Raw genomic sequence first — 9,464 nt, forward strand, 5'->3', positions numbered from 1 at the left:
GCCAGCAGCCAGAGCGCTCCCCTCCCCACGCCACTGCCTGTCCCCTCTGCACCCAGCAGATACCATGTCCAGGGCACATCGCTGCTCTGATAGAGAGCCACTCAGCTAGCCCTATGAAACACCATTTCAAAGTTCTTTTCCGCTGCATTGCCATACCCCCTTGCCCTTTTTTCCCCCTCCAGTCTGCCAGGTTCTATAAATATTTCATAAGCTGCCTACGAGCATTCATGCACTAAACCCCTGCTAACAATAGAAACCATTACTACCCAGCCCCGTTACGCTGCATCCTGCACAAGGTCATTCTGTTTTCCTTCCTCAGTACCTTCACTTCCAAAGGGAAAACGCACTAATGGCCAGAAGATGACACCTGCCTGCAAGCAGCCGCAAGAACCAGAAACTGGTGTGTTAATCACCAGCACTGCAAATGCCAGCCTGAACAGCATTAAAAGCTGAAAAGCAGATTTGGATTCAAATTATAAACAATAATGATGATGTTTTTCAATCTCTAGTATCTGGAATCCTCACAGATACTTCGGCAATTACGACTATTGTTATGGCAAAAGAGAAAGACTTAAATAAAGCTCGAGGTGTTTGTCAGCTGCCCAGACGACATCGAATGGTTCGTCAGGATGATGGGGTGACAAAACACTGCCCTGAATTACAGTGAGAAAAAAGCAAGGAACTTCTTGTTAACCAAGACCTACTTTGTGTGTTAGAACAAAAGGATGTCAAAAGCTCTTTAGGACTTTTCCTTTTGTTGCCACCATGACAACACAGTAACACTCCCAACAGGTTTGGTTTTTTTTGTTGTTTTTTTTTTTTTTTTTAGGAGCTAGAAGTAATATATGACTGAATGAACTGAAAATGACCCAAAACATCGCACAATGTTCCCCGAACTGTGATGATGTCAATTTACCAGAGCTATCTCCCTTCCGGAAATAGCGTGACGTTCCTGAACCCCAAAGCACCACTGCGAGCACAACGGCGCTCCTACAGAACAGAACTCCCGGGGAGTGCAGGCGCTGCTCCAACAACTCCTCTGTCACAGCACGGGGGCTCTGCCCACTCTGGATTGGTTCACACTGCTCGTACCTATTTCTACATTAACCAGAGGTAAACCAGGAGTTGGGACGTCTGTGGCAAAGTGCGCAGAAGTGCTCACCACTGCTAAACTCTCACTTTTGATGGAATCCGGCATTTAAGGTAGTCAGCCCTTTAAGTACAGCTAAGATTCCTTTTTTTTTTTTTTTTTTTTTTTTTTTTTTTTTTTTTTTTTTTTTTTTTTTTTTTTTTTTTTTTTTTAGAAAAAGACTTACGCATTTAGAAAGGCTTCACTGCATCTTTTATGATTTCCTATTATACTGCAACCAGGATCCTCCTAAGTTGTTCCAAAGACCTTGTTCAAATCAGAGAGCACTAACTGTGTCTGACCGGGGGAAGAGAATGACACGCACCGGAAAACCCCTCACACCCAGAGCGTGGTCGTCCTCAAGTTCCCTATTTCAAATACGCTTTATGTATTTCATGCTGGTGGGATTGCATTAACTTACATGTAACTATACACACAAAATGACTAAATAAGTTTCAGATTTAGTCTGACCAAGCTAATCAAATACCCCTTTAACTCAAGACCCAGGAAATCAAGACCAGAGCCTCGTAGAGTCTTCCCTTGGGCACTAGTTTATGCGTGTAAATTTAGTTCTAGATTTTGAATTTATTCTGGATTAAGTGTGATAAATGTCTACATTTATTTTTATGTGAGACTTGAATGAAAGACTTCTAGGGAAGACTTGAAACCACTTCAGATCAAAGATCCCCACTTCACCTATAAACGGTACGTATGAGCTAAGGTATCGCTGTCATACCAGTTTCCACTGCTGGACACAGAGCTGGGGGCTCAGCTCCGTTACATGAACAAAATGTACCAGCATCCACTGAAGCAAGTTCAGAAAAAAAAATCCCCTGTCAATGGTGTTTTCCATTAACAGGCCTGATAGAGAACACTTTATGATAGAGGAGACAATTCTTGCTCCCAGTGCTCAGAAGCTAACGGCAGCGTGGCAACGTGCTGCCGTCAGCAGCAGGAGCTCAGCCAGGCTCTCAAGTAGCGTAGCTGGCAGGGTGACTTACGTTCTGCAGCTGGACCCGGCTTTGTGCCATGCACTCTGGCTTCGCCATCATGCTGGAAGCATTCAGGCTGTAGGTTTTCCTGCTCTGTGTTTCCTTCAGCTGTTCGTGAATCTGCTTTGTTTGTTTCCTGCAGAGAGAAATAAAATTTATGTCAGAGTTTGATCTTCTACTGCAGGCACGGCATTTTTACAGCCACAGTCCCCTCTGTTCCACTGTCACCGCTATCAGGTGAACCGCTGGGCTAATCCACCAGTGTCTCACATTCCAAAGCCGTGGTTGTTTGCTGGCAAGGCTGAAGAAAGGGACAGAAGAGCTCTTCTGCTGACAGCACCTTCTAGTCCTGGATGGCTCTAATAGCACGCTAGCTGCTCCAGTGCAGAATGCTGTAAGATCACCCACTACACGCATGTTTAGTAATTGCTGGCAAGTGGGCCTGAATATTACAAAAGCATTCTGCTCCCATTTGGAACAGAGAGACTGGCAAATCCCGCAGGCAACAGGCCCTGCTGGCCACACAAAATGTCGAAGAACCAAAGATTTCTGCGAGCTGAACAGGCCTGACCGCTAACCCAGCGCCTTGAACAGAGCAGCCTTTGTCTGCATGCTTAAACCTGGAAATAACCCGAGGGCGTGCTTTGGACCAGTGACCCCACGGTCCGCTGGGTTGGAGCGCAGCATACTCCCCCCTCAGATGAATCACTTGCACCTGCAGGACATAACTACACTATTAATAAAGGCTTTCCCTTTCTGCCACACTGCACTGACAAACTGAGTTTTGAAGTTCTGTATGTGACTGAGGACATGAGGCAGCAAACTTTATTTTAAATATTTCTTTTACCTTCAGCAAACAGGTATTTCAGCTGGGCAAAAACTGTTGGCAAAATATATTTAAGGTCTTTTATCAGTCCCCATTCTTTCGATAAGCTCCACTGTCTGAGACTCTTAGTTCGAAAAGATCACGACAAATAACTCCACGGTACTATTTCAATTCTTCTCTTCCTTCCTCCCCCTCTTCCACCTCCTCCCCAGCAGATGCATCTCCAGCAGTGAACCTGCAAAGGCCCTGGGACCGCCCAGCAAGGTCAAGAACTCGCCAGCAGCAGCACATTGTTATGCCACCAGCAGCTTTTGGACAGCAACTGGTGCGGAGCCACATGTCAGAGGGACGTGATTTCAGGGAAAGTCAGTAACAAATAAAAGAAACAGTCTTTCTCTGCTGAAGTTCTTAGCAAAGAAGCTTCAGCACCAGTTTGAAATATTCCTGGTGATTTTGCTGCTGAAAGCCTTGTGACATCATTGGGTCTGATAGCATCTTACTAGTCTCAGGCCAATAAAAATAACACCAAATAAAGAATAAATGGAATTTTAACTGCTGCTACATCTAGTGCAGGAAAGTGTAAGAAACCAGAGGACAATGATTTAAGTGGTCAAGGGAGGGAAACTGGGAGGCAGGACAAGTTCCCTCAATGTGAAAGCAAGCCGTGAGAAGTATCTTGGTTCAGATATTCTATTTTAATAACACAGTTTTTAATGTATTAAAATAAATATATGGGATTTCCTCTGCCTTTGAGTCCCTCGGTCCTGATTCAGCACTGCAGCACAGTTCTAGAATTTGCTTAAAATCAACAAGCTGTAGGCTCCTGCTTAGAGGAAGATGTTTGTTTGTTCTAGCGTGTTTCCTGAATGCAGCTCATAAACTATAACAAATCCTGGGCGCTACAAGCATCTCTTACGCTTTGTTTGCATCCTATTCTGAAACAGTATGGCAAACGACAAAGGAGTGAAGTTACGTCACATGCATGTTACAAATGTGAGTGGCACGTTCTGAGTCCAGCTGGGAGCTCATCATTAGTAAGACTCAGTAATACAGGATGGTGAGGAGATCATTTCTCAAGCACAAAAACCTATCAAACTTTTAAAATTCTTCCTTAGTCAGAACAGCTTGTGAAGTTAGTATCAGAATAATCTGAACACATTTAATCTGAAGGATTATAGCGTCAAATTAAATTAATTAGTCGATTCTGAAACATCTCTTTCTGAAGCATTTTTTGGTATCTACTCAACTCATGAAATTGAGTAATTTAATCTGTAAAATGTCAAAATAAACTCTAACATCTCATAAAATCCCAGGGGGAATTCATAAAAGCAGCTCCAGAGTTTGTCTGAATAATTATTTTCTGACCAGGTGTATTACACTGCTGACAAAATAAGCATATACATCCTTATGACCTACTGGAAAGCCAGCCACCTGCATGTTGGTTTCCACAATGGTTATGGAATATACACTCTTTTTAAGGACTTTTTTCAGCAGAGACTTCATACAAAGTCTGAACAGCAACAGCAAAACATGATCTCTGCATCAGACTTTGAGAATCTCTCCTGCACATACAATCTTCTTAGAATTTATTCGGGAAAATAACAAAAAAAATTAAATTTTTGGAACTCTAATTTGGATCTATTTAGCAAACCTGGGATTATAGTTGTTTCTACATCTGTAAACACAGGGAAGTAAACTGGAATGTTCAGCTGCATTGCTGCAATCTTTAACATTACAATTGAGAATCCCGAAGGTAATTTACTGAGAGGAACAATCCAATGATTAATCTCCTTTCATGTTCATGCAACCCAACATTCATATCAGGTTTACGCACACTCATTGTGCACAGTTATAAAACTAAAAACTATTAATAATTCAAAGTTTCTCACTGATTATTGTATTTATTTTATAATTTTTGTTTTCCAAACAAATGGGCATTCTATGTTCTGCTTTAGATGTATTTGGCAATAAAGTGCCGTTACTTCAGCAAGAGGTGAAGTCACCAGTCATTTGTAAAACCCTAAGCCGTAAAGAGCGGTGTCTCACTGTGCTCTCCCTCTGCGGCCAACACTCACAGCACTTCCTCGATCACCCTGAAGAGAATAATTGGAAAGGCACAGCGCTTAATTGTAGTCCTAAACTTCCTCAGACTCAATTTATTTTAAAGAAGGACTTTTAAATTTAACGATGCACAGGAAAGTGCCTATTTCTAGCAGCAGGTTTTATACAATTGTCAGACTGAGAAGGTCAGGGTCAGGGTCTTCATGGGAACTTTTTTCTGAGAGGGAGCAACATTCTCGAGTTTCTGTTGCTGTTAGCAATATTCTGTATTTCTGATATATCCCATTAAACCCAAGGATTACAGGAGGAATGCTCTGATAACTCTTGAGCATCACCAAGGTACATCTGCCTGATGAAGCAGTTCCTGAAAACGTGATGTCTAAAAGCTAACACACGGTAGAGGGTGGAGGCACTTTGAATTCGTTAGGTTTTTACACCCTTAAAACACTGCCCAGTGTCACCACTATGACACTGTTTTATGTGGCCTCTGAAACCCAGTGCAGACCCCCGATTCACTTTCTGGACAGTCTGCCAGTGGGAGCCACAGCCAGGGAGGCAGGGACTGATGAGTGTATGAGATTGCTGTGGTTCACGTACTCGATAAGACCTCTCGACTGAGCTGGAGGTACTCATTTTCTCATTACTCTCCAAACTCCAGTTCCCAGAATCTGGCATAAGCACACTTCAGCTCTTCCCAGTAACTCTTAGCCGTGACATGTCTAATTCAGATAAACCCCCAAACCCCACCGCCTCCCTCCTGCTGAGAGGTGAAGCACTATTGTCTGGTGAGCTCATCTTTGAGGCACTGTTTCTACCGGTAATTCTCAGCCACAGCTCTCCCCACCACCTCAAACGCAGGACGTTCTGAAGGCTGCTCCAACCCAGCTCTCCTCCACTCCCCACAGGAGCGCAGAACTAAGAGGGGCACAGCTCAGTTACAGGGGCACGTTTGACTCTCCCTGAGCTTGGGTCCTGACTGCGTGTTCCTCCAGCTGACAACCCCATTCTGCCTTTTCTGCATCTCTTCATCAGTGGAAACCCCAAAGCCCTTCCAGGAAGAACAGGAACACCTTATTCACCCTTCCTTCCTTCTGCAGATCTAAAATGCTTAGTGACGTTTCTGAAGCAGCGGCAGCACAGCTGTCTGGGCTCACAATCCAGACTACAGCCGAGGAGTCTGCAGAGAGGACCTGTCCTGCCACTGCACCCTGCCAGCTGGCATCACCGTCATGCTTCTAGGACCAAAGAACAATCACACAAAAGCCCTCAAGACACGAGGACTAGTAGGAGTGTTTTGATGAAACACAAACAACTCAAATCTTCACTCAAATCATGCACAAAGTCCCCCCTGAAGTCTGGGGGGAAGAAAAAGAGGGGGTGGGGAAGGCCTGGCAACTTCCCCAATTTAGGTTTTTTCCTGATAGAAATGCACATTTTTTTAAAAAATCAAAAGTCATCCTCATCAGATTTCTTACCCATAAAATAAATGCTACAAAGGGGGATTCAGATAAGCATCCAAACTTTTCAGAGTGCAAACAGTGCAAACTTCCACGTGTTTGATGCTCCGCCACCACGGCTAACTTCACGCAGGTACCGTTCATACTGCTGGGTGTTCTCTCATTAGCTCTGGCTGGAACAGCAATGGGGCACGACAACCACAAAGAAACAGATTCGTAGAGACAGCGGCACTGGCGAGCACACTGGGTAATTGCGGTGAGGTTTTTGCACCTCAAATTACATGCAAAACAATAAATATTGTAAAATAATGCTCAGCTGGAAGATCAAGAATAGAGCGGAAAGTGAGTGCTTCCCCTGGGAACAGTTTAGTACAGATGATTCCGCTGCTCTCAGACAGGTCAACGTGCCTGTGCGCTACAGATGCTTCTGACAGAGCTACATCAGCCGTGTACAGCTCCTAGCTACAGGGTGCAGATATCTGCAGAACTTGTCTCCTTTTGCATTTCTAACTTCACCTTTGTTCTCAGCATACAGTAAAGAAAGGGACACTCAGGGATATGAAATGAAATGCAAAAAGGAGATAGCGTGTTCAAACTTCTACTTTCAACAGAGGAAAGTGATTATCGCACTGATAGTAAGAAACACAAAATTATTACTGTCAGAAAAAGAACTGGAAAGGGCGTAATCTCTTCTTTCACGGTATCAGAAAATAGAAACAAGAACACACATTACTCCTGCTTCCTTTTTTCTGTGGACCGAGGTAGCGCAGCCACGAGGAACTGTTCTAGCCTGTCCAGAGATAACAACCGCTTCAAAAGGAGGGGAGAAACCGAAGCGCTGTAAAGCCTAAGGAGGACAGAAGCTAAGTAACAAACACGCCAGACGGAGGCTCTTACTTTGTTTTGAAGTAGAACGCTGCACAAAGCATGCCCACTACGACTATGCCAAAGACGATACAGGAGATAGACAGCACCTGGCGCTGGTACACTTCTTCGCTCTCTGTGAACAGCAAAATCGAGAGTTACGCAGGCATCAGGAAACAGCACTTGGGAGCAGTGGGTTGCAGCACACCGTGGTTTCTCTAATGATGGACAGGTACGAGAGATTTGGAGGTCTGGGTTGGCCAGTTCCTCAACAGAATGGATGCTTCTCTGAACCTCTCGCGTAGGTAAGGGTCACAGAGTCGTGGCCTCCTAGGAAAGCTTTAGAAAATGGTTTCAGTACACACTGGAAGATACATCATAATAAAAATCAGGACAGTTCAATATTTTCTCTGCCTCACATGCTATTTTTCAGCTTATCTAAATAAGCTTCTACCGTCAATAGAATAAACAGCCCTAAAACCATGGAGTTTTTCTGGCTTAAGGCAAGACCCATCAGAGCTCTCACAAAATCCCACAAGATTCAGAGTTCTTTTTTAGCTACCCAAAATAATGTAACTTTGTGTTTCGACTGAATGGTGATTACAATGCCTTACTCCCCTGTACTCCTACCACAGTAAAAAGTTAATTCAATCAACTAGGATGGGACCCAGTGACCTCTATGTTACAATGCACTGCTTTCATGGGGGTCTATTTTTTAAAAAGAAATTTCCTTAATAAACCCCATAATCTTCTAATTCATTTTAAAACAGGAACAGAACAAAAGTAAAGAAAAAAGAAAACAGCTCAGAAAAGAAAACTCGCCTTTGTGACAGCAGACAGAAGCTGATCGTCAGCTGGAGTTTCACACACTGAATTCATCAGCAGCTCTTTAATTTTTATTATTTCAATTATTGCTTAATTTTTAAAATTTCATCTACCTCTCCAGTCCCAAGTGCTAAACAGATTGCTGTTTTTTCAGATCAGCTTCCCCAAACATTCGACACCCAAGCCAGTACTTTCTTTCATGTATTTCAGGTAGGAAATCAAAGCACAGGATTATCAAAGCACAGTACAAGCACTGTACACTGACAAACCTACTCTCCCTTTCTTGGCTAGAGATCATCAGCACAGAACACCCTATCAGTACAAACACCAGACACGTATGGCAAGTGGGTGACAGTAACTCCAAGTTCTAGGCTCATCAGAAGAAAATACTGTATGACAGCAAAGTGAATCTAGGCAAATATTATAAAAAACCCACACTGAACTGGAAGGCCAGTCAAATACTATCTGGTGTTACTCTGGCTGAACACTAGGTACAGTGTCCTCGTCAGCACTCATTAGTAACTTCTCGAGAATGAATATCACAGAGCTGTTACTAAACATTTGCAATCTCAAGTACAGTCATTTGCCTCTCATGTAAGTCCCACCCAGTACCTTTTCATAAACTATTTCTAATAAAACTACAAGTATCAAATCTTTATTTCTTAATTCCCTCTTTACTTGCTCGGTCCACGAACACCACAGTCACTCAGAAGCCACTTGTAAGATGCAAAACGTCCTCAGTTCCTCTTGATTTTTTTCCCTCATTTAATTTTGAAATTCTAAAAGTTGTATTTTTAAATTATTGCCTTAAAAAGAAGCCAACATAGAAACTTCCACTTTTTGCGTGTCTGAAGTCTATCTGGAAAGGTTGTCATTCAACAGGGCATCCTGAAAACATTGCAGCACTGCAATCTTATTCCAGGAGAGCTTTGGGTCCATTCCTCACTGGCATGGATAAAATCCGGATCCAGACAGCACAGCCTCATTGGCAAGGACCAGAACATCTGAGGTTTTAATGTCTTTTTTGTTTGGTTTTGTTTCTACTAGCCTGTGTAAACACAATTATCCACCTTCCATTTCCATTGCAGCACACAAAGGACTGATCTTAGAGACCTTGCGTTCTCACACTGAGGTGAATGACCCTGCCAACAGCTGAAGAATTGTTCCGTTCAGCAACGGTTCATTTCTTCTCCCTGAATACCCACTGCGGCACCTCCTGCTTGAGGCCACAACTAAAACATACATACTGATGAACTGGAATTTCACTCAAACATTGCATGTAATTTTAAAAAAGTGTCTATTTAGGGAAA

General features: G+C 43.2%; 1 protein-coding gene across 1 annotated transcript in view; it reads right to left on the reverse strand.

The window, feature by feature from the left end:
* NRG3 (neuregulin 3) overlaps positions 1 to 9,464 on the reverse strand; it is an 86,815-nt gene that overhangs the window by 15,485 nt on the left and 61,866 nt on the right. The window contains exons 4-5 of the mRNA XM_010137543.1: positions 7,363 to 7,465; positions 2,131 to 2,257 (exon numbers count right to left, since the gene is read on the reverse strand). Of these exons, the coding sequence (XP_010135845.1) occupies positions 2,131 to 2,257; positions 7,363 to 7,465 (230 nt within the window). The remainder of the gene's footprint in view (positions 1 to 2,130; positions 2,258 to 7,362; positions 7,466 to 9,464) is intronic.

The sequence above is a fragment of the Buceros rhinoceros genome, unplaced genomic scaffold, assembly GCF_000710305.1.
Source record: "Buceros rhinoceros silvestris isolate BGI_N320 unplaced genomic scaffold, ASM71030v1 scaffold8966, whole genome shotgun sequence".
Lineage (NCBI taxonomy): Eukaryota > Metazoa > Chordata > Aves > Bucerotiformes > Bucerotidae > Buceros > Buceros rhinoceros.